This window comes from Myxocyprinus asiaticus, chromosome 49 (genome assembly GCF_019703515.2).
Source record: "Myxocyprinus asiaticus isolate MX2 ecotype Aquarium Trade chromosome 49, UBuf_Myxa_2, whole genome shotgun sequence".
NCBI lineage: Eukaryota > Metazoa > Chordata > Actinopteri > Cypriniformes > Catostomidae > Myxocyprinus > Myxocyprinus asiaticus.
In genome coordinates, this window is record NC_059392.1 from 11,301,972 (window position 1) to 11,328,097 (window position 26,126).

The window sequence follows — 26,126 nt, forward strand, 5'->3', positions numbered from 1 at the left end:
GGAGGTCCACAACTTTTTTTTCTGAGGTCTTGGCTGATTTCTTTTGATTTTCCCATTATGTCAAGTAAAGAGGCACTGAGTTTGAAGGTAGGCCTTAAAATACATCCACAGGTACACCTCCAATTGACTCCAATTAGCCAATCAAAAGCTAAATTAGGCTTGACATCATCTTTTGGAATTTTCCAAGCTGCTTAAAGGCACAGTTAACTTAGTGTATGTAACTTTCTGACCAACTGGAATTGTGATAGAGTCAATTAAAAGTGAAACAATCTGTCTGTAAAAAATGCACAAAGTAGATGTCCTAAACGACTTGATCAAAACTATAGTTTGCTAATATGAAATCTGTGGAGTGGTTAAAAAATTCGTTTTAATAACTTCAACCTAAGTGTGTGATAACTTCTGACTTCAACTGTATAAGCTTTGGATCACGTGTCAGGAGTCGCTGCAGTTACCGAAGCAAGAGTAACTGGTGGCGCTAAAGCACAGAAAGCTGTTTTGACCACAACTTTAAACACTGAAGAAACTCGAGGAAGAAATCCTGAACCAGAAGTGAGGATGTGTATTTAATTTGCAGCAAATACCTTAAAAACTGAAAAGAAAAAAATCTCAAATGGGTTTTTTTAACATGTAAATGATATTGTTGCATCACTGCCTTGCATCGCTTTTAAAAAACATTATCTGACCTTATTTTCTTCAGAATGTATTTCAAATTGCTGCATTTATTTGCCTTTGCATTTAATCTTACGCGAGTTCTCTTATATCTCTAATATAATATTTATTGCGCAATTTTTACCGTTGTATCACTTTTTTGAATAAAGAACTTTACGGATCTTAAGTGTTTTACTTTGCCAAATATTAATAATATTAATACTATTGCTGTGAGCCATTGAGCAAATCAGCAGCACACTCGTCATCATTGCTGCAGCTTGTAAAGTGATGTGTTGTATTTTTTCGATCGGCTCGCTAGAAAACTCGCTTTCTTGTCTTACGCATTGTGATTCCATGGTTGTTTACTACTGAACTTGTCAAATAGTTCTTCTTCTCATCTGTGATGGGCAAATGGCAGACCTACTGTAAAGGTGTGAATGTGCTAACAGTGATCATTTGTCTCACTTTTAATGTTAAAGGGCCATTCGTCTGCAATTTGTTTCGCATTATCGCATCGCCTCTGGTGTGCAAAGGCCTTAATACTGACCAAAGTGATTAAAGTGACAGTGGCATTAATTAGTTATTAACTGTCTGTTATTTGGCTTACTGACCACCTTTACACAACAATTCAACCTGATTTCACAGTGAAATCGGAAAGAGTAGACCGACTTTTCTTTCGTCAAAATCGGCATACGGTGACCGAAATTTCAAAACACTGCCCCCAGTGGCCAAAATAGTAAGTGATGTAGGGCATATGGGAACATGTGAGCTCCATTTATGTCCAGGAGAGGTCGGCAAAATCTAGTAGTGAAGCAAGTTGTTTTCAGCTTTACAGGACATTATACAATGAAGAGAAAAGCATGTATTTATAGATTCTATCCCCAACCCAAACCTTACCTTAACCATTAGTGTAGTTAAAAATTAATGTTAGAGGGAAAAGTGAAACCTCCAAATCATGCTCGTTATTGATTATTCAAACGTGGTTACTGCCTGGCTTTGAACCCAAGTTTCCCACGCAGCTGATGCAACGTGCTGCCAATCACGCCAGGTGGAAATGTAAACACATTGAAACAACTGCAAACATGTCTGATAAGAATGCTGCATGTCAGTGCGTCGGCATACAGTCACCGATACTAGGGTACCGAAACTATCGGAAACATCATGCTGACTTCATGTGTGATCATGTCGAACAATTCAGTGTCTTTAAATGTTTTCTTTAAAAAAAAAAATAAAAAATAAATAAAAATAGTCATATCGGTAGATTGACATGAGCAGTTGCAGCATGTTATACCACTAAGGGGCACACTCAGTTTTACAAATGTATATCAGATTTTGTGACACGATATTATGTAATATTGCTCCCGAAATATCAAAAGGATTAACAGAAGAATGTGGGTTGTTTCGAGATTGACAAGGCCACCAACGATCATGTTCTGTCCTTGGAAGTGTGGGTTTCTAAGTCTGGCTCTCTCATTCTCTCCTGTACCGTGGTAATGAAACACCTGCCGTGAGAGCAGCGCTCACATTCATTATGAATCTCTCAATGATTCGATGCTACACTTGACCTTTATCAACCTACGACATCCTCTGCACTGCCGTCTGAAGAAAGAGGCGGAATCGATTTGGGCAAAAAGGCTGAAATATGACTGTGATCTGACGTTAGGTTGTGCCTCTGCCAAGATAAGAGAACCTTTGAAAATGATGTAGATAAGTGGCCACAGTATGGGGCATATCTGGTGAGGCCACAAGCCATGTCGGCAGAACTGAAGAGCGACTGTGATGTACTTTGCTGAAAAGACCATCTTAGATCAGTATGAAGTTCCATGCTGGTCCATCACACTGGTTAGTGCTGGTTTGGTGCTAGCTTTACTGGGCAGACACGCAGGACCCGTGGAACACAAAAGAAGATGTTGTGGAGTGTGTGGTTGGTCGCTCTTTTCCATGCAATTAAAATGAAAAACGATTAGAGCAAATAATCGTAATAGTGGTCCAAATGACTCATGCATCTTCCAAGCCTTCTAAAGTCATACGATACTTTGTGTGAGGAACAGACCAAACTTTACTCAGTACATTTACATGCACTTTAAATGTTTGATTTCAGTCGCAAGAAAACAATCATTTGTGTTTTTATAATGTCATGTAAAGTTTTAATCCAACTGAAATCGTACCAATTAAATTTTCTGCGAAGTCGGTCTAACAGACATAACAAATGCGATTGTAGCACAGCTTTATACAGCATGTATACATTGCCAGGGTTACTATCTATGCATTAGGTTACTTTTCATTAGACGTGCTGCATGACTACACAAAATGGACCTTTGCTGGGAATGGATCAGGAATTGTATACACAAATCTTCAGCAAGACTTTCCACGATGCGTATGCTTTCAACTCCATCTCCAAACAAGGCCTTATCTTGTATCCCTTTAGGTTTTTATCACCGAAGCAGTTAAAATTATTTCTGGGTATAACCTCAGGGGGGTTCGAGACATCTGCGGACTGAAAGGAAAACATTTGCTGTGCTTTAGAAAGGACTCTAGAGATGAGATATTTTAAAAGTTTGACTATGGACACATTTGGACCTGCAGCATGGTTAACCCCCCCCCCCCCCCCCCCCCCCCCCCACCCCCCGATTAACTTCTTGAGTGGTATTAAGTTGTCTGCGGTCTCAAGGCCTATGTTGGCCTTTTAATATTAAAGGAATAATTCACCCAAAAATGAAAAATCTGGCATAATTTACTCAGCACAGCGAGCTAAGAGAAAATCATTGTCCATGTTTTTTTTAAAGCTGTAGCTGTGACCAAACCCGCCAGAAAATTCAGAATCTGTTGATGGTATTTGTCCAAACCTTTCTTTAATGTTTGTTTACTTTTGCTTTCAGCCATTCGGCGAATATCAGGGCCAAGGGCTCATTGGTCCGGCAGGATATTGGCTGTGTGTTTGTACGAGAATGTGTTAGAGAGAGAGAGAGAGAAAGGGAGAGAGAGAGTGGTGGTTGATCTGTGAAGTAAAACTCTCATTAAATTTTAAGCCGCCAAGCACCCGGAGGAATTCCCCCAGGCCCGGGGCCCAGTGAAATGGATTCAGGAGAGAGAGTAAAGCTGTGGGAATAAAATGTGCAGCTGTTCTACAGAGGAAAAGAGGAGGAAAAAGAGGCCCGGGAATCAAAGAGAAGGCTGTGGACTTTACGAGAAGCTCCGATGCAGGGGGCACCTTGCTGATTTTCCTATTCTTGAGGTCTCTGTGTCAGTGTGGGACATAAAGGCACTAACTAAGCCGTACTGTATCTGATATAACTCTACACATCTGTCTTTGTGCATCAACTCAGTATAACGTAATAAGAACGGATTATCTTGTGCTATCCTCTGACTGAATATATGGCAGTCTGGAAAACCTGCACTGGAAAAGCATGTCATGGATCAAGTCCTAAGACCAAGACCAAGCTGCTTTTTTTCCCTTGCAGTACGCTTATAAAAATGGTATACTTTGTTAAAGTAAAAAATTGTAAAGGTTGTGCAAACCATTTCTTTCATATACAGCACACATAGGATCACTTATATAATTCATGTAAATTTAAAGGTTGAACTGGGTTTTTCTGACAAGGGTATTTTTCATAAATGTCAGGTTGGGGCAGGGTGTCACATATTTTCTACATTTTTACATGTTATACATATCTGTTGGTCAAAATGGTTTGATAACTGTGTATTACATCTCGCATTTCGTGATTTTTCATGATTCAGTGTGACGAGGAGGAGGGCGTGGCCGGGCCGTGATGGTGCACATGATGGTTAAAACTTTATGTTTACTGTTCAGCCGGTTCCCGCCTCCTCCTTGACATCCTTATACTATTACAATGGTGCCGAAACCCAGGAGGACTGTAACAGTCTAAGGATGTGCAAGGAGGACGCGGGAACCGGCTGAACAGTAAACATAACGTTTAATGTCAAACTTAACTTAAAACAAACATAAACAAACACAGACACACATGCAACGCGGCCCGGCCACACCCTCCTCCTCGTCACAATCAGTTTTGACTTCCAAACTGTTTTACTGATTTTGCATAAATGCCATTGAATGCCATTGAGACAACTTACCCCATATAGTTGAACAAACTATAAACACACATTGACTTTTGACATAATGAACCGAATCTTTTTTACTGGGCGATAATGGTGGAAATGTTCAATAGCTTTTTTTGTAGTCAAAACTATGTTTGGTAATCAAGAAACTACTCTTAAATAGAACCTTAATTTTTGTTATGTTGGAGTTTTGGGGGTTACCATTATGGTGAAGACTGGAGCTTGAGCTAACGATGAAAACAGGTAGATGTCACACATTAAATTAATTGCTTGCTTCGTTGAACAATTGCTGTGCTAACCATAGCACAGTTACTAACGTACACTCTGTAGTGCTTCCAACCAACATGTATTTAGCATGCTAACATTCAATTTCACTAGTTAGTACATAAAGAAATAAAAGAGATTTATTTGAGTTGCATTGACACGTCTAATTCCGTAGGGTTTACTCAATTAAAGTAGGTTCTTCCTACACAAGTGTTTGTGTTATAGCATAGTTACTAACATACACTCTGTAGTGCTTCCAACCAGCATGTATTTAGCATCCTAACATTCACTTTCACTAGTTAGTACATAAAGAAATAAAAGAGATTTATTTGAGTTGCATTGACACGTCTAATTTTGTAGGGTTTACTCAGTTAAAGTAGGTTCTTCCTACACAAAGTGTTTGTGTTATAGCATAGTTACTAATGTACACTCTGTAGTGCTTCCAACCAGCATGTATTTAGCATGCTAACATTCACTTTCACTAGTTAGTACATAAAGAAATAAAGCAGATTTATCTGAGTTGCATTGGCACGTCTAATTTTGTAGGGTTTACTCAATTAAAGTAGGTTCTTCCTACACAGTGTTTGTGTTATAGCATAGTTACTAACATACACTCTGTAGTGCTTCCATCCAGCATGTATTTAGCATGCTAACATTCACGTTCACTTGTTAGTACATAAATAAATAAGAGATTTATCTGAGTTGCATTGGCACGTCTAATTTTGTAGGGTTTACTCAATTAAAGTAGGTTCTTCCTACGCAGTGTTTGTGTTATTGCATAGTTACTAACATACTCTCTGTAGTGCTTCATAGCAGCATGCATTTAGCATGCTAACATTCACTTTCACTAGTTAGTACATGAAGAAATAAAAGAGATTTATTTGAGTTGCAAAGACACGTCTAATTTTGAAGGGTTTACTCAATTAAAGTAGGTTCTTCCTAAACAAAGTGTTTGTGTTATAGCATAGTTACTAACATACACTCTGTAGTGCTTCCAACCAGCATGTATTTAGCATGCTAACATTCATTTTCACTAGTTAGTACATAAAGATATAAAATAGATTTGAGTTGCACTGACACATCTAATTTTGTTGGGTTCACTCAAATAAAGTAGGTTCTATCTACACAAGTGTTTGTGTTGATATTACATTGCAATTTTAAGTTAAGACACCTAATTTCAAACACATGGAACCACTGTCCACGATTGAATCAAGTTCAACTAAAGAGCTATTGTTTTGAGTGTTTTTCCGATGCAGGCGGAACACCATGGTAAAATACTCTTGACAGTGTTTTCTTCGCTACGATTCAGCGGCACTGCAAAACCGCTACTAATTCACCAGTGCGAAACATACAGCGCAACCAGTGTAGTGTTCCCAAATAAATTAATCTTATTAGCCAGTTCGTTTGAATTTACAGTGCAACCAATGTAGGCAATTCAAAATGAATGACTTTTAAATCAACAGCACCAAACAGTGCGACCACAGTAGCCTAACTACCTGAACAAAGGACTCTTATGAGTCGGTTTTTGAATCTACACTGCAAAACATATACTGTAGCACTTCCTACCAAATGAATGACTTTTATCAACCCATTTCGTTTCTTTTTTTTGTGAATAAAAAACTTACTGAACCACAAGTCATTAATTTCCTCATGTCTGACTGAAAATAAAAGAGAATTCATAGTAATTACTGGAAGGTTGTTGATATGACACTGACTACATTTACATGGTTTCCAGAAAGCAGATTATTGCGAGAAAGTAGCATTCCTGTTTACATGCACTGTATAAGAGGCATATTCTTTACTCCTGTATACATGCAGCTCGGTCAGTAAGCAGCTTTCTCCACAGGAATGTAATTTTTCTGCAACACTTGTGTAAATATCAAACATGGTATCTGAGGAAGACTTCACTATTTTATTCCCCGTTGCTTCACTCTATTTCCATATATTCCAGAGTTGTTGTTGTGTTTGTTTCCTTAACTTTCCATCACAATATGCAGCAGAATTACGCTGAAATAATGTGGTTTCCGACTTACATAAAAATCTGGGATTCCCTTAATATACGAGCGTATATACGCAAACGTGAGGGACCGTCGATATTTTACATTGGTGTTTATAAAATGGTATAGTTTATAGTGTTTAAGCTTTCCCCACTGTACTCCGAGAAATGTTGAATTCTTTCCGCTTTGTTGATTGTTGTTGGGCTCCATCCTAGGATGTTTGTTATCCGGTCTGTTCACACACATGCGCACTCTTCAAAAACCTGCTAGAACACCGCTAATGTGTTTACATGGCCACATTAAGCTGTGTTCTTCGGGAGAAACCTGGGTGTGTTAAATCACTTTCTCTTAATCCCTTAAACGGCGTAAGGTAGTCTGCGTTTTTGTTTACATAGCGTTTCAGAACAGCGTGTTTTATTGGTAATTTTAGAAACTGAGACTACTTTATTAAGGTGGGAAAATATGTTAAAAATGAATGTAAACCACTAGCGTCACATGTTAAATTTCCTCTGAAATTACTTGAGTGTGTAGCCAAACATTACAGTCTTATTACAGCTGCATTTTTAGATCAGTATTTTTCTCATATAGCCACACAGTCATGAGGAAATGAAAATACAGCCAAACACATTGCCATTCAATCATAGACAGTAGCAATCGGTTGGAGACACAAACTCTCCTAAACCAAGCAGATTGTAATATCAGATAGCAGCAGCAGTTTCATTTTCCTGTATTTATTGAAATACGGGCAATCCCTCGTGTATACACTCAGGTGGAAATGAGACAGAAACAGGGGGCCAGAGTTCCTTGATCCCCTGACCTTCTCTTCTCTGGTCATAATTTCGTCCCTGGTCTTCCGTTATACAAGGCCTTCCTGAAGTTTGGCAATTTGCTTTACCACACAGCAGTGTCAATTTTTAATTGCGCCACGTCCGAAGCACGGAGGAAGGGAGGGCAGAGGGGGCCAGCGTGCGTGGAATAAAGAACATGTCAAGACCCAGCCTCAAACCCACTATAACTGTCTCAAACACACACACACAGAGAACACACACACGCTTTACAATCTCTTTGAGTGAATTAACTAAGGATGAATTTGCCTGCTAATAGTGTAGTGTATTTGAACACTCTGTGTTGTTTTAGCACACAAATTACTAAATTAATTATGCAAATATGGTAACAGCGCAAACACACTTACAAATGTAGTGCTTAATTCAGCTAAAAATGTATCTATTTTTATAAAATTCTGTTTAATAGCACAACACTAATTACATCAGGCAAGTAGCGCTGAGTTTTGTGAATAAGGCGCAATCGATGGTAAGTGTAATTGGCATGAATTAGTTATATTTACAGCATGTTTAAGCTGAAAACGTGACTTTTAAAATACAATGCAGCCCTATTTCAGCACATTTAACGCCCGGGTCAACTGGGCTATGGGGGAATAAGAAGCAGGTTTTTGTGCAAAAATACCGCAACTGTTTCGGAAATTCGCTCCTCTAACTTGATGTACAAATATGTACTGTATGTTTTATGTATTTGTGTATATGCCTGTACATGTGCACAGAGTGAGTGCACATTCATGCGTAGACACAAGCAGACCACATTCAGTCATGAAACATGCAAATGCATTCGGCCCGTGCTTCCAGAACTGAGTATGTGGCTCTGACCTCTGCTCTTACAGATAAAGAGGGAAAAACACAGAAAGAGGACTATGTGTGTATGCATGCGTGTGTGCATGAAGGTAATGCACTGAGAGTGTGACTGTGATGCGCCAGGAGGATATGAGGTCAATATTAGATGGGACTGATTTCAAGAGTCAAGCACTACTGCGATAAGGCCAATTTTATTTTTACTGCCCACAAGCATTTCATTAGCAGACTGCATAATGCTCACCTATTTAAAATTAATGCACTATCACATCTTGATTGGACTACTGTAAAAACAATGTGCTGTGTATTGTTCTTGGATAGCTAAACAGAGGGCATGTGAGGCTGGTAGGTGTATTACTTTCTTCCATGGAACACTTAAGGGGATATTAGGCAGTATGTTACCCTCAGTCACCATTCACTTTCATTGTATGAAAGGAAAAAATGCAGTGAAAGTGAATGGTGACTGAGGCTAACATTCTACTGGAACCGAATAACTTTCCTGACTTTCAGTTCCGTTAACGGTTTTCAACATGCAGTCTTCCGCCGATGCGGATGGAACTATTCAGTGGCACTGCAACACAGCGATTGAAGATTCCTGGACATATGACTCTCATGAGCCGGTTCTTTTAAATCTACAGCACAAAACGTACAGCGCGTCCAGAGTAGTCTGATTCCTGAACAAATGACTCATATGAGCCAGTTCTTTTTTAATCTACAGTGCGAAAACATACAGAGCGACCAGTGTAGTCTGATTCCCAAACATATGACTCTCATAAGCCGGTTCTTTTAAATCTACAGAGCGAAACATTCAGAGCAAACAGTGTCGTCTGACTCAAGAAAAATTACTCTTATGAGCCATTTTTAAAAAAAAAATTTTTATCTACAGTGGGAAACATTCAGAGCGACCAAAGTAGTCTGATTCCCGAACAAATGATTTTTATGAGCTGGTTCTTTTGAATCTACGGTATGAAAAATACAGAGCGACCAGTGTAGTCCAATTCCCAAACAAATGACTCTTATGAGATGATTCTTTTAAATCTACATCACAAAATGTACAGCACGATCAGAGTAGTCTCATTCCTGAACAAATGACTCATATGAGCTGGTACTTTTTTAATCTACAGCGTGAAAACCTACAGAGCGACCAGTGTAGTCTGATTCCTAAACAAATGACTCTTATGAGCCAGAACTTTTTTTATATCCAATGTGAAACTTACAGGGCAATCAGTGTAGTCTAATTCCTGAACAAATTATTCTTATGAGCCGGTTCTTTTGAATCTATGGCGCGAAAAATACATAGCGATTAGTGTAGTCTGATTCCCAAACAAATTACTCTTATGAGACTGTTCTTTTAAATCTGCACCACAAAAAATATAGCACAACCAGTGTAGTCTGATTCCCGAACATATGACACTTATGAGCCGGTTCTTTTGAATCTACAGTGTGAAACATTCCGAGCAACCAGTGTCTTCTGACTTAAGAACAAATGACTCTTATGAGCCTGTTCTTTTAAATCTATGGCGTGAAACATACGGAGCGACCAGTGTAGTCTGATTCCCGAACGTATGACACTTATGAGTCAGTTATTTTAAATCTACAGCACGAAATATATATAGCGATTAGCGTAGTCTGATTCCCAAACATATGACTCTTATGAGCCAGATCTTTTTTAATCTACAATATGAAACATACAGGGTGACCTGTGTAGTCTGATTCCCAAACAAATGACTCTCATGAGATGGTTCTTTTAAATCTGCACCACAAAACATACAGCACAACCAGTGTCGTCTGATTCCCAAATAAATGACTCTTAGAAGCCTGTTCTTTTGAATCTACAGCGCGAAACATACAGAGCGACCAGTGCAGCCCGCTTCCCAAACAAATTACTCTTATTAGCTGGTTCTTTTGAATCTACAGCGCAAAACATACAGATGACCAGTGCAGTCTTGATTCCCAAACATATGACTCTTATGAGTCAGTTCTTTTAAATCTACAGCACGAAACATACTTAGCGACTAGTGTAGTATGATTCCTGAACAAATGATTCTTATGAGCCAGTTCTTTTGAATCTACAGTGCGAAACATACAGATGACCAGTGTAGTCTGTTTTCCAAACAAATTACTCTTATGAGTTGATTCTTTTAATTCTACTGTGCAAAACGTACAGTACTGCGCAACCAGTTTAGATTCCCAAACAAATGACTCTTTCGGCCAGATCTGTTTTAATCTATAATGTGAAACATACAACAAGGCCAGTGTAGTCTGATTCCCGAACAAAAGGCTCTTATGAGCCAGTTCTTTTTGAATCTACAGTGCAAAACATATAGAGAGACCAGTGTAGCTTGATTCTTAAACTGATGACTTTTATGAGCCAGTTTTTATAGCTGTAAATTAAACATCAGGCATTGTATGACAGGACTGGGTGTGATTTTGATGATTTGCATTTCACTTTCAATGTGGACAGACAAACTACTTGACGCTGGAAAACTGGAAACTCGCATGGTATCTACAAGCCTCATGCGATTCTTTAATGGCCAACAGAGGGTGTGGGAGGCTGGTGGGTGTTTTCATGAAGTTTGATTAGTTCGGCAGAGCTTCTTTTGAAGGGTGCACAGATCTGTGAGAGCTTCATCAAGCCCTGCCTTGAGAAGAACTCCATTATCTCAGCTAAATATCTCACTTCAGCACCTGGGAGCCGTGCAAGTCGTAACCTCTCCCTCTACAACTCCAAACTCAAGGCAATGAAGGCGGGTAAGGTTTTCCATAATCAATTTACCTTCTGAGATGACTATAAACCTTTTCCATTCCTCCCCAATGAGCTTCCTCCTCTCTCTCTCTCCCCTGTCTCTCCACCTCTCTCCTTCCCGCTCTCCTTCATGCTCGCTCTGGCTCTCTTTTTCTCTTCTCCACTCCCACTCCAGTACATGCCAATGAATAATTCGCCAGTCAATGTGGTGAAAGGTGAGGTAAACAAGTCTATTGCCTAATGTCCCGGGAGGATGAAGGAAGGAGAGAGACAGGAGAGATAGGAAAGGATGTCTGAGAGTGTGAGGTGAGGATTTTGGGCTGTGGTTTACATTTCAATGTCCCTGGATCATTTGCACCTCGGTTGACCCTAAAGGTTATACTGAGAGCTAATCACACCACAGATCTTTGTGTTTCGCTCCTTCTCTGCCCATTTCTCTCTCTTAAAGGAATAGTTCACCAAAAAATTAATTTACTCACCCTCATGACATTCCATACCTGTATGATTTTCTTTATTTTGTGGAACAGGATCTTTACACATGTATAATCCATCCATAAAACAAGAGTTCAAAGAGACCAAAAAGGACAAAAAAATTACCAAAAAAGTGGTCCATACGACTTGCACACTATTTTCCAAATCATCTATTCTACGTTTGCATCCAGAATTTAAAAAGAAAATGTCGTGAGGCCTTTGATACTTCACATTCCAGAGCAAATGCTATTTTGCAGTCAATGGCGTTGATAAATCATTTTAAAATCTGGACGTGAACGTGGAATAGATCCAAGCTTCAGCGGAAGTGAAGATTATCAGTGAATAATGACTTAAAATAATATTCAAGTCAAGTCATTTTTATTTGTATAGCGCTTTTCACAACACAAGCAGCTTTACAGAAAATCATGCTTTAACAGAAAATGAAGCTGTAATATCTGTAAAGTCAGAGTCATCATTGTGCAGTTTTATAAAAACTAGATTATAAATTGTGTCTTAAGAAATTAAAAATAAATAAATAAATAAATAGAAATATAATAATTAAATAAACAATCAATGTGCGCTACCCGGATGGCATTTGCGGTTGTTGCATTCGCACTGTCTCCGTGTTTATATTCGCGTCTCCCATTTAGATGCGCACTACAATATGGAATAGCCTTTCTGTGGAACCCCCCCCCCAGGGGAGGCATATATAAGGGGAAAAGCAGAGGCCCTAAAACTGATCCCTGTGGCACTCCATACTTAACTTTTGTTTGATTTGACAATTCCTCATTTACACAGACAAAGTGGTAGCGGTTGGATAAATAGGACCTAATTCATGCTAGTGCCTGTCCACAAATGCCAACATAATTCTCAAGCCTATCCAGGAGAATGTTGTGATCTATGGTGTCGAAGGCAGCACTAAGATCTAAAAGCACTAGAAGAGAAATGCAGCCACGATAAGATGATAAGAGCAAGTCATTTGTAACTTTGATAATATTCCAGGTTCAATACAAGTTAAGCTCAGTTGACAGCATTTGTGGCATAATGTTTATTACCACAAAAATATTTTCAACTTGTCCCTCCTTTTCTTTAAAAAAAGCAAAAATGTAAGTTACAGTGAGGCACTTACAATGGAAGTGAATGGGGATTTCTGCTTTTTGTAATGAAAAGGAGGGACGAGTCAAAATAAGTTTTTTGGTAATCAACATTATGCCACAAATGCTGTCGATTGAGCTTAACTTGTATTGAACCTGGAATATTCCAATAAATTTAGGTCTGTTACTCACACAAAGCTATTGTATGGCTTCAGTAGACTTGGAATATAGAGCACAAGTTGCAGGAAATACTTCTATGGTGCTTTTGTGGTGTTTTTGTCCATTTTTGGAGTGTGATCGCCTGTAGTCATTATACATAACGATTCTTCAAATTTCAACTTTCGTATTCCACCAGAAAAAAAAAAAAAAAACAGCATATGGGTTTGCAATGACATGAGGGTGAGTAAATGATCCCAGAATTAGCATTTTTGGATGAATTATCCCTTTAATACTGCCATTCCATTCTAAGAAACAGAAAAGGCACATACTAAACTAATGCATTTCGAAAATCGATGGCTCCATCTGTATCCAAAAGGAGTTTTTTAGAAAATAAAACAGCAGCATGAAAGCTACTTTTGAGAGCTGAACAATGTGTGTGTGGCTGAATAGCGCTATGATTCAGACAGACTGTGCTGAATAGCCGGCTTTTTATGGCTCAGCGTTCAGTCCTTGAGATTGAAGCGGCCGGACAAAGGCCACACGCAGACATGCTGGCTATGCACATATTCAACAAAAACAATATGGACAAATATGCAGTTTGGAAGTTGAAGGCATAGACTGATTTGCTCTTTATTTCTTTGTTTGGGTTCAATAGCAAAATCTTCAGTGATTGAGACTGCTAAGGGTTACAAAATTGGTAACATCACCACTAGAACAAATAACCAACACTATTGGTCAAAGGTTTGGATACACTTGACTGAATTTAGGTTTATTGCGATCTTTAAAACCTTTTGATCTAAATGCTTGTGCTTGAAAGTGATTGGAATTAGTTTTGAAGACTAATATAATTTGTATCTTCCTATGAATGTCTTTACAAAACAAAAACCCACTTTATATTAGGTGTCTTTAACTACTATGTACTTAAGCATTTAATACAATGTACTTATTATATACATATGTATTGCTGCAGCTTTCTTACATTTAATGAATCTGCATTTAATTACATATGTAGTTACACTGTTAACCTTATCCCTAACCCTAAACCTAACCCTAACCTAACCCAACCCTTACCCTAAACTTCACCAAACCAGACCAGAGCCATGTTCATCTCAAGACTTTTAATATAATAATAATAATAATAATAATAATAATAAAAATAATAATAATAATATCTTGGTTCTTTTTGCTCACAATATGCCTTCACCTAACCCTAATCTAAACCCTAACCCTAAACTAGAGGCAGACCGATATATCGGTTTTACCGATTAATCGGTACCGATAGTTGCTTTTTGGAAGTATGGGTTATCAGCAAAAATCTAGGCTGATAGTTGCCGATAGTTTTTTTTTTTCTTATTTTTATTCCACCGTGTTACTCTGGAGAAATAATTCTACAGTTAAAACAGCTTGGTTCTACAGTATAACAGCACTCTCTAGAGGTGAAATAAAAACAATCATCATGTTTATATATAAATACAAAATCCTTAATCTAGCAAATTTATAAGATATAAAAGGCTTAATTTGGTAAATACTTAAATATAGAGCATTGCAATATAGAGCAAGTGAATTTCTTGTTTATAGTTAAACGTCCCGCTTTATGCACCAAATTTGAATTTTTTTCGGAATTTAGTTGGACAATAAACTGCATCTGTGATTGTATTTATTTTGGCCATGTAGCCTCTGTGTCTGTGCCCTTCATAGTAAGGAAAGACTAAGAAATGTTTTTAACATTATATAAATCGATTTTAAAAACTATCGGCTGATTAATCGGTTATCGGCCTTTTCTACCACCTTACTTATCGGTATCTGCAAAATCCACTATCGGTCAACCTCTACCCCTAAACCTACACGATCCTCAACCTCAGTAGCAGCAAACACGAATTTTGTGAGAATTTTGCAGAAGCATATGTAGTTACACTATAAATACATTGCATTGTATGTATTTTAATGTTAGTACATAGTAGTTAAAGACACCTGATATAAAGTGGGACCCAAAAATGTTAATAAAATAAACTGAAATGGATGAGTTGCATGAGAATACATGAGAACTTCTTCAATACTGCTTAAATGCTTCAATTTGTGTTATTTTATAGTTTTGATGATTTGACCATAATTCTACAATGTGGAAAAAAGTACCAGTTCAGTATGAGTAGATGTGATAAAACTTTTGACTTGTAATGTATGCATTAGTTAAACCTTTTTTATACTTATAATGATATACAAGCACTACCAAATCAGTTCTAAAATGATACATATTTCTTAACTTGACAATTTTTTATTTTATTTTTTATTTTAGGGATGTTTGATGCCTCCTACCATCTGTAGAAAACTCTCGGATGTGTGTGTGTGAGTGTGTGGGGGTGGGGGGGGCTGGGGGGGTTGGGGGGGTTCAGCATAATATGTGCACTTGGGAAAAAAATGCTAACTGATGACTGTCAGAGGAACATCTTTGCATAATCGAGAGAAAGAAAACAAGTGACAAAAGAGAGAAAAATAGAGGTGCTGAAAAGAGAGATATAATGAGTGAGTTTGTGTGTGGTAGGGAGGAGTGTGTACTCACTGGCATGGTCTGACTGCCGTGCAGGGCACTGATTGCGGACTGAGCTTCGGCGTGTGTGGAGAACTTTACAAAGGCACAGCCTGATGGAAAACACAAACACACATTTTAACCAAAGCGTACTGAAGTACATCGAAGCGACTATACACCCAAAAATGATTATTGTGTCATCATTTACTCACCCTCACCCCTAATTTTTAGCAGGAACAGGCCTCCACTTGAGAGCCATGACACATTAACAGCTAAATGAAATGCAGTTGTCTAGTTTTATTATAAGGAGTGCAGGGAATATTTTGACATCTATCTATTTTCCTTTCTTCCAATAGACTGGATATTCACGGATGCACCTCTTAAACAGCCAAAATTATCCTAAAGCAATTTTTGTCACATTGGTAAAGGGAAAACTTCGAGTCCCACAGTGCGTTGGCAAATGCCAGACTGTGTTAGTGTCTTACAGTGTCCCTAAAGCCTTGCTGGGCAAACAATGGAGTCTATAAAAAGTTTAATGCTCAAATACGTGCCTTTCCTCCGAGCTACAGAAGTCTCAGACGAGTCTTAAATGTTTAATGAGCGACAACTCAAAACAAATTGTTGGAACAGATACTGGAAAACATAAAACTTGTACACTTAAGGAATAGTTCACCCAAAAAGGAAAATGTGGCCATTATTTACTGACTTGCTTATGTAGTCCCAAACCTGTTGAACACAAAAGTAGAAACTATTTGAAGAATCGTTACATGGCTTTTGCCATACAACAGTTCATTGTGACCAGGGGCTGTCGAGTCCAAAAAAAGAAAAGGCGCCCATACAACTCACGTGCTATATTATAGGTCTTCTGAAGTCATGCAAAATTTAAGTTGTTATTCACCAAAAACCTTCACCTCAGCTGCGTCAAGGCAACTGACGGCAAAATGGCATTGGTTCTCACATATACTGTATGTGGTAACCAAACATGACATTTTTGAATTCTGAATTCAAATCCATGAACATGGACTAGTCTACTTTTGTGTTTTTTTAAATAAATGTTTTTGGGTGATCTGTCCCTTTAACATTGGATACATTCACAAATTTGCGGTGAAAAAAGTGACATAGTCCCGAAAGTCCCACCTTTGCTGTTTCCGTCAGGACCTCTTAGCACAGTGCACTCTTCGATAACTCCATAGGGCTCAAAAAGACGATACACGTCCTCCTCTGTCTGTTGTTTGTTCAGCATCCCCACGAACAGCTTCCTGTCTTCTGAAGCAAAGAATAACACAGCAAACTGAATGACTGCTGTTTCATCTGACCTAACCATTACCCTAATACATTACTATTGTAAGCACAGCACAAATAATTTTCAGGCATTTGGTACATGGCCAGCATGTGCAAACAGGGACTGCTTTTGCTTGGCCCATTTAGCTTGTGGAATGGAGTCACAGCAGTAATTGTTCCCCGTGCCAAGTCTGATCATTTTAATTTGGGGGATAATTGGGTTCAACCCCATGTTGGAAATGGTGGGTAGGCCTGAAGTGATAGCACTAAGCTGACGTGCTTAGAGGCCTGGTTTAATAGGAAGAAGCAGACTGCAAAGAGCCAACGAAACTCTGAAGAGTGCAGATAGAATGAAACTACTGCAAGTTCTGACCTTGAAATTCAAACTAATTTGAGTTATTTTTGTCCCATTCTATGTTTAGTATATGGTCATTAGTTGTCTTCACAAATAATACTCACTTTGACAAATAACAACAGAGCTAAGACCTTGAATGTTATGCATAAATTATCATCACAAATTATATAGGCACTGTGCCAATTAAACCTGATCAAATAATTTCAAAGGCAGGCAACTTTTGCAGAAGATTTACAGTGGCATATTTTGTTGAATATTATAAAGGATAGCAGAATCATTATGACCATTCAGACGGAGGGGGTATTTTAGAGCCAATAAGCTTTTGAATGCAAGAAAACAAAATACAAAACAAAACAACACAAAAAATTTAAAATAAATACCACACCAAACAAAACTAAATTAAAACAAAAACATAAAAAACAAAAACACATAATTTGGTTTTTAAACCAAAACAAACAAAACAAAACTGTATCTTTCCTAACCCTAACCCCCCAAGATTTTTGAGCCAAGAGGATTTTAAATGCAAGAAAACAAAACACAAAAAAATTAAACATAAACAAACAAAAATACAAAACAAAACAAAAGAACACAACAAACTAAAAACAAAACAAAATACCACAGCAAACAAAACAAAAGAAACTAAACAAAATACCAAAACAAAAAACAAAACAAAATGACTCCCTAAACGAAAAAAATAAATTAAAAAAAATCTCCCCCCCACCACCACCCCACATTTTTGAGCCAAGAAGATTTTAAATGCAAGAAAGCAAAACGAAACAAAAGAACACAAAAAACAAAAAAAAAACTAAAATAATAATAATAATAATAATAATAAAAATACCACAGCAAACAAAACAAAATAAACAAAACAAAAACACCAAAACAAAAAACAAAACAACAAAACTAAACTAACCAAACGGAAAAATAAATAAATAAATAAATAAATAAATAAATAACCCACCACCCCACATTTTTGAGGCAAGAGGACTTTTAATGCAAGAAAAACACACACACACACAAAAAACAAACAAACAGCAAAGAAAACACACACATACACACACACACAAAATACCACACCAAACTAAATAAAAATAAAGCAATAAACATAAAACAAAACAGAAAAACGAAACTAAATAACGGTAACTTTCATCATTAGATTGCATGATTTTTATATGTAGAAAAGTCTAAATTTGTAAATTTGTTTGCAACTTCCACAGATCATTTGCTTTCAAATGAAAATTCTGTCATCATCAGTTTATATCTTTTAATTATTATCAATAAGTTTGGGATTTGAACCCAAGTCCCCTTGCCTGCTAAACAAGAACCGTGTCCTGAGAATTGTTGAAAAGGTTTTGTTTTTTTTTCCTTTGGTTGTACCTTATCTTGCATAGGGCACCAAGTGACCAAGTACTCCAAAAAATAGGTGCATGACGACCTTGATGGCTGGCTATTTTTTTTTTTCTCTAGTCACCTCAGTATCAATGGAATTGATGTGTCTATTGAGTCTAATGATGGCTAGCTTAGTTCTCCAATGCTGTAGTGACTCTGACACTCATGTATTGATATTCCTTCTGTGGGTGCCCAGCGCTGTGGAACCGGACTGGCGCTGTGTCTTGCTGCAGCCCGTGACACGCTCTAAAATAATCACGAGTGTCAGTACGTTGTCTGTGGAAGGTTTGGCCCTCGCGCACGCTCTTTATCGTTTGTGGCAGGATCAGAGGGTGTGTATAAAAACAGAGGCAATGCATTGTGACATCTGTCACGTTACATCGGAGAGCATTTATCGGCAAAAAAAGAGGGCTCTGAACTGGAAAATAAAAGGGCAGGATGGGCCGTCCACCACGCCTGGAGGGGATGTTCCAATCTAAAGGTGGGCTGGTACCATTCCTGGATGAATTAAGACACACAGTCACTCGCACTAGCACAGATGTAGTCTCGCACAACGTCAAAAAGTCTGGGGCCTATTGTAGCTAAATCTGGCTTATAGCTACCGTTTAGGGGCGTCATTATCTGAGATATGTTACACCATAATAATAGACTGTCTGGTATAATTGTACTCTTGGAAGTTACATCAAACCAGCCTTCAACTTAGCGCTTATCGGATCTAGAAAGTTTTCCAGTTTTGTGTGCAATGTGCATTAGATGGTTTGTGAATGGTCTGTCGGAGGCTGAGACAAGCACATACATAGCCTTGAGGTCTTGCTGTGCTCCATGCGATGTCTCGACTCTGAAAAAATGGGTAATGGGACTCTGACCAGGGAGGATTAATGTATGAAGCTGACCTGTATGAATTTAATACCGCGTGCGGTTCACCTCAATATTTATGCCACAAGTGCAGCTGTGGTAGCATGCTTTAAAATACAGCTGTCCAATGGCTGACAGCTAAATGGAATATTACTTATGGGAGAAAGATTGTAACAGCAAGACGCCCTATAAATCAGAATCAAGTGCAAAACAATGCGGGGAATACAAATTAATGCATTCGCCACAAAAATTGGGATTTGTCGTGTTTTAGCTCTGGTCCTGTTCTCAAAGCGATGTATAAATAAAGTCATCAACCAGAGAATGTTTTCATCACTTTTTTTGACAGGGATAAAAAATAAAGCATTGCCACAGGACCCATGTGAGAAAATAATAAAATAGACACTGCTCCTGACATTGCACACATCCACATATTTTTATGTGAATTTTGCGATATTGCATGAAAAATGCTGGATGGAAACATCAAGATGCAAATAAAATCTCAAAAATGTACAGTAGATTATTTTTTTTATTCGGTAAAAAAACATGCACATAAACTACCAAAGAAACACATTTACTGATTAAAATCCTAGATGCACATAAAAAAGTCACGTCTTTGCCTCATATTCACATTAAATAAATTCATAACTTGGATGGAAAAATGACAGGATTAGCTTAACTACATGTGTGCTCAGATTCAGAAAAAAAAAAATGAGTGTGAAAATTGCAATAACTACAAAATCCACACTAAAATAATAATACAAATAAAGCTGTAAGCAGCAATTAACGGGGTTCAAGCGGCATAGGGCCTTTAAGTGCATGTGCTACAGTATTTTAAGAATTATTCTGATAGCCCGTAAGCACCTAAAATAGAGATAAAGCAATATAATTTTCAGCATTCTAAGGTAAACAACCACAGAGATTTAGTGTTTTTTTAAACATGTCTGACTGTTAAACATAGCGCCATCTATTGTCCGATCCACAACACATTTTGCATGCTTCTTTGGAATCACGTTTCATTGGTGTACTAAATTTGATTCCAATCGGAGACTTTGTTTAGGAGTTATTGGCTTTTGGGTAATCTAGGCCACACCCATATGTTTAAATTACCCTGTTACAGCCATGCCAAATAAAAAGTAAAACTTTTTATTATAATTATTGATCTAGGCTGTCCAAAGATTCTTCCTGTACAGGTTTTGTTGATCGCATGTAAAAAACCTAGGACTAGTTCGCAAAAGTAGTTTTTTGAAATCTAAAATATTTAACGAATGATTTGATTGACACCAAAGGTTCTTGAGGCAAAGTTGTTCAGAAAGTGGAGATCTATCATATGATATGTCTAACGTGTGTCTGTGTGACACACCTCATAATATTCAGCCATTTAAATGCATGTAAAATGCCATTTTTTAAATCTTTTGTTTTTTATTATTATTAATTTTTGTTTTGCATAGATCTCTAGGGCCAAGAGTCAAATATGCCTACCAAGTTTTGTTCCGATCGGCCTTTGTTAATCTTGTCTAAAAGCTGCTGAAAGTTCATTGGTCGATGACAGCCATGTTTTTTGAGATGTGCAACTATCCTGATGGAACTTGAAGGCATCTTAGACAAAGACACTTCATGCAAAATTACACGTCGATCAGATCAATGGTTCCTTAGTTAGAGCCATTTTTAGATTTTTAATTATCATAGCGCCACCAAGAGGCAGAGGTGTGCAATTTTTTTGTGTGTGTCCTCAGAATGAACACATACTTAAGAGTACCAAAATTTGGTGATAATATCTCATTCCATTCAAGAGTTATAAACATTTGGTGTACGTTTTGGTGTACCTTTGCTACGATGAATCGAAAGTTACATTTTTTAATATAATTATTAATTTTGGGACTACAGAGAATCTTTCTGCACTGGTTTGGTTCCGACTGGACAAATAGCCTAGGACAAGTTTGAAAATTTTATTTTGCAAACAATCCCAAATAGCAGGAGAATGAAAGGGCGGAGCTAAAATTTAGTCTGGAGTAATGGGATTGCTAATGAATCTGAGACAACAAAAGTTTACGAGTGTTGACTGCAGTCAATAATAAAAAAATGCTTTGAATTTACATGATTTAATCATGTACATTGGTTCCACATGAATCAATTAAGTTGCATCAACATATTTTTTCCCCTTGACTTAGCTCATTAATTCTTTGTCAGGAAACATAATTTGTTCACATAATTTCAACATAATGGAATTAAGTTATTTTTAAATGACCCAATTAAGTAGCCTCAAAGTGATTTAATATGAATAATTTCCTCAGTTTTACATACTATTTTTGTGGCACATTACTGATTTATGCTGAAAGGTTATGCTAGTTAGCTAACTTTAGCTAGCAATAGCATACATTAACATGTTAAATGCTAAGTAGCATTACTGATTTATGTTGAATGGTTAAGCTAGTTAGCTAAATTTAGCTAGCAATAGCTACATTAACAAGCTAAATGCTAAGTATCATTACTGATTTATGTTGAATGGTTAAGCTAGTTAGCTAACTTTAGCTAGCAATAGCATACATGCTAAATGCTAAGCAACGTAACTGATATATGTTGAAAGGTTATGCTAGTTAGCTAACTATTGCTAGCAATAGCATACATTAACATGTTAAATGTTAAGTAGCATTACTGATTTATGTTGAATGGTTAAGCTAGTTAGCTAACTTTTAGCTAGCGATAGCATACAATAACATGCTAAATGCTAAGTAGTAATTGCTCCTTGAGTAAAGCAACATGTTATTTGTGTACCCGTCCTTAACCTATGCAAAACCTACACTTTTAACCACAATGTAACCCAGCATAACAGAATCAGTTCTAAATCCCAAAATAACAAAATAAAACACTATTAAGCCACCTCCTTTTCTCATCTTGCTCAAAAATACATACAATAACAGATCATTTTTAAACAATTACTCTCCGCATGTCCCATGCAAAGTATGCTGGGAACTACAAATCTCCTGCCCAAATCCTCTTGCCCATGTTGTTGAACATACTTGATTGGTTAACATTCACCCTACATAATGTATTCACATTTTACAGAATTACATTAATTGAAAGCAAAGAAAACAAGTTTAGAAGAGAAACACAATTTTGTTGTGTAGATCACAAATAATATGATTTAGTAAATTGGATAACCTGCACTTTTTTCAGTGAATACACTTGCAGTCCATAAATAAGCATGCAAAGTGAGTTTATTGGCAGCATAACCACAACAAATAAAGACTAATTTAAAAAATCACTGGAGTACAACATGCCTGTTTTAGTCTCATCTGTTGTTTAAATGAACATGTAATGTGCACTTTGATAAGAAGACTGTTCAGCCTCAGTTGCATTAAGGTACGGCTGCATTTTTATTGTGCTTTTAATTGATTAGCACTCTTGATATTTGCATAGTTTACTCCCCAGTGTCCTTGATACTGGGTCCAGCCCCACCAGCTGTGATGCTGCCTCAAAAAATTACTCCTATCAAGCTTCATCAACTTCACCGGCTAGAAAGAGTTTTGTTTAATACATCACAAATTAAGCTACAAAATGACGAGGGGCAAGCAAGATTGGTAGCTAGATGTCTAAAAGAATTTACATCCTTGTGATATGATTAACAGCAAATTCCTATTTGTTTAATACCATGACTGATATTTGTTACGTTTATCACAGGAGCAATGCCTGTAGAATACAAAATCAGGTATAAGGCCTTGACTATACTGTAGCAGGTTTCTACTTGTAAATATCACATGCATTCAATAAAGAAGATAGTCTATCTAAACACACTTGAAAATGTGGATGTCATTGCATTAGATGCAATTTGAAAACATGGTGTCATCTGCAAACAAATAATGCTATACTTAGCAGTACTTATTTAACTTTCCTTAGCCCTTTTTGTAATTACATTCAAACAACTGGTTTTTAGAGGATGTACAAAGTCAGTTCACCTCAAGTTCATACATTAACTATGGACATGTCCTACTAAGTTTGACTATGATCAAGTCCTCAAATGTTTTTTATTTTTTTATTTATTTTGAACAGTATCCTCCTGAGACCTGAGCATAACTGCTGTGTGCATTTTACATTTCCTTTTTTGATTTGTAACTAGTAGCACTTAATAAACATACAAAATAAAAATAAAAATAAAAATAAAAAGTAGAGCAAATAGTTTTCCTAAAAATTTATGTCCACATATGTGGACAGCGGGACTAAGTTGTGAAATTTTAAATAATACCAAGCTATAAAAAGTATGATTTTTTTAAATCAAATTTTTATTATGTTTTCAGGAGTGTTGGTTATTCATGTTTTTGAGATGTTACAGACATTGCATTAGAAATTAACATAATTCATTCTGATTCAAAGTAATGGCCAGCATCATCCAATCATTGCAACCATGCCAACCATAACCAACTAATTGCAGTTACTACTGCACTTAACCTGCACTTAATGTAATAAAAAAAAAAAAAAAAAAAAAAATAAAAATAAAAAAAATCCTTGTCTGTCTCTTTCTCCTGTGCTAGCATCTTTACTACTCAAGCCACTGTGAGAACTTGGCAGTCCTATACACTGCAGATGTTGTTAAACTTTGTATGAAAAATTGCTTGTTATGTGTCTCATTTTTTGTGTCTCACAAGTCGCTTTGGATAAAAGTGTCTGCTGAATGTAAATGTTAAAATAAAATTATACATTCTAAATTCTGAATCTATATACTAATTACCATTGTCCTGTGTCTGCCAAACATGTCCAAACACCATCTGCAGCCTGAAACTGAACTTTTTTGATGGGAAGTTTAGATTGAATGCACTTAGCTGCATAGAGAGCTAGAGAATGCAACCTAGTGTGCTGTCTGTCTGCACTGTTCTCAGAACAGTTCGAAACATACATTATTATCATCCTAACTCCACATAAAGCCTCTGAAAACAAAATGTTTCAGCTTTTGGATGATTCCATTGATTCTCAATGTGATAATACACAGTAAATATAGGATTTCTAAGGAAAAAATAAAAAAACATTGGTGTACGTTGTGTTTAGCACTGTGGCATTTCGCAATAAATTGCTCAAATAAAAAAATGGCATATTGGATGAAACTAGAGACTCTAATCTTTTGACTCAAAAAGTTTCAATGTAAGAACTTAATTAGTTTTTTTTGCAGATGTAGTTTTGTTGTTTCTCCCAAAAATAATTCAGTTGTGGTCAGTGCCATGTTGTTTGGTCACATGAAAGTTTAACCCTTTACACAGAGCACAGAGTCTCCTGAACTGATATCAGTAGGTTTAAATGAATTTAAGTTATGCGTTGCGTATAGCAAAGCCAGAATACAATGTCCACACATGTGGATGCGGGGTCACACAAGGGTATATATCGTTTTGTTTTACATTTGAAAAGTGTTTTTGCCATCACTCTATAAAAATGGCACTCAGTTTGATATTTTGTTTGTTATTTAACGCAATGACATGCATTCAAATGATATTCATACATTCAAGACTTATAAGTGTGTGGTTTAACTGTCCAAATACTTTTTGTATACTATCAAAATGTAGTAGAGCCTCTAAAATTATACTGTATATACTAGATTTGTAGATTTCCCATTTCACTAGACAAGACTAGTCTTTAAAAAGATACTGATGCTTTTGAATAAGTCAATAATACACCTCACATATTAAAACACTGCATTCACAGCAGCTTATTATCCAGAGGGCGTTGAAGGTTTTCGGACAGTAAAAGCGATAAGGCTGCCGCTGAATAACAATCGGCAGTGTTTTTACAATTTGGAGCAAAGCCTTTTTTTTCCTCCCCAGAACCATCCGTAGGGGCTCTCTAAACATGCAGACAGTGTACTGGCTCACAGGAGGAGATCCTGCAGCCTCAGATAAGCCGGGCTGAGAGCGGGAGGTGAGCTGGCCGAGTTTGTAAATCATTGTCCTGAATGGAGAGAGCCGAACTATAGTCGATCTCCACTTTTGGCGCTCTTTTGCCAGCCGCGTGCTTGCAAGCGCGCGACTTGACTGATAGAGTGCACGCGTAAGAGAAAGCAAGTATGTGGGAGATGGATGTTGGTTGGTTGGTTACTATGACAACTTCATGTGCAATGAGCTGTCAATCAAGCCTAAATGGTGTTTGGAAAGCAGAGGGTCATTTCTAATTCTACTGTCGGGCGTGCAGTGTAAATCCCATTGTCTGAGACAGAGATAAGGAGAAACGATGAACAATATTAGCATCTTGATAAAAAAGGAACATACGAATGAACAAACACATTAATGGAGAATTACCGGGTGGATGATTATTCAGCCAGAGACTGAGCAAACCGAGAGTAAAATGTTCGGGTTTACCGAGCAGATAAGTGATGCAGACAGATAGGATGGGCCGAGATAGATTTTGCTGTCATTCCCCCTTGGCAGGCCAGAATCCAGCCTTTGAAAGCAGCGAGCAAGCCCTAACACTAATTAAAAACAACACAACAATTACTGTATGTAACAAAACACAACCTAAACAAACAGACAGAGAAGGTTAAAGTAATTAACCTATAGAACAAACCCTGTAGAATTTGATTCAATTAATTATATATATATATATATATATATATATATATATATATATATATATATATATATATATAT

At 37.1% G+C, this 26,126-nt stretch overlaps 1 protein-coding gene across 4 annotated transcripts in view; it reads right to left on the reverse strand.

The window, feature by feature from the left end:
* The window catches only part of LOC127437969 (CUGBP Elav-like family member 5), a 322,934-nt gene that overhangs the window by 51,277 nt on the left and 245,531 nt on the right, over positions 1-26,126 (reverse strand). For all 4 annotated transcript variants that reach the window (XM_051693154.1, XM_051693153.1, XM_051693152.1 and 1 more), the window contains exons 4-5: positions 16,761-16,889; positions 15,657-15,736 (exon numbers count right to left, since the gene is read on the reverse strand). In XM_051693154.1, the coding sequence (XP_051549114.1) occupies positions 15,657-15,736; positions 16,761-16,889 (209 nt within the window). The remainder of the gene's footprint in view (positions 1-15,656; positions 15,737-16,760; positions 16,890-26,126) is intronic.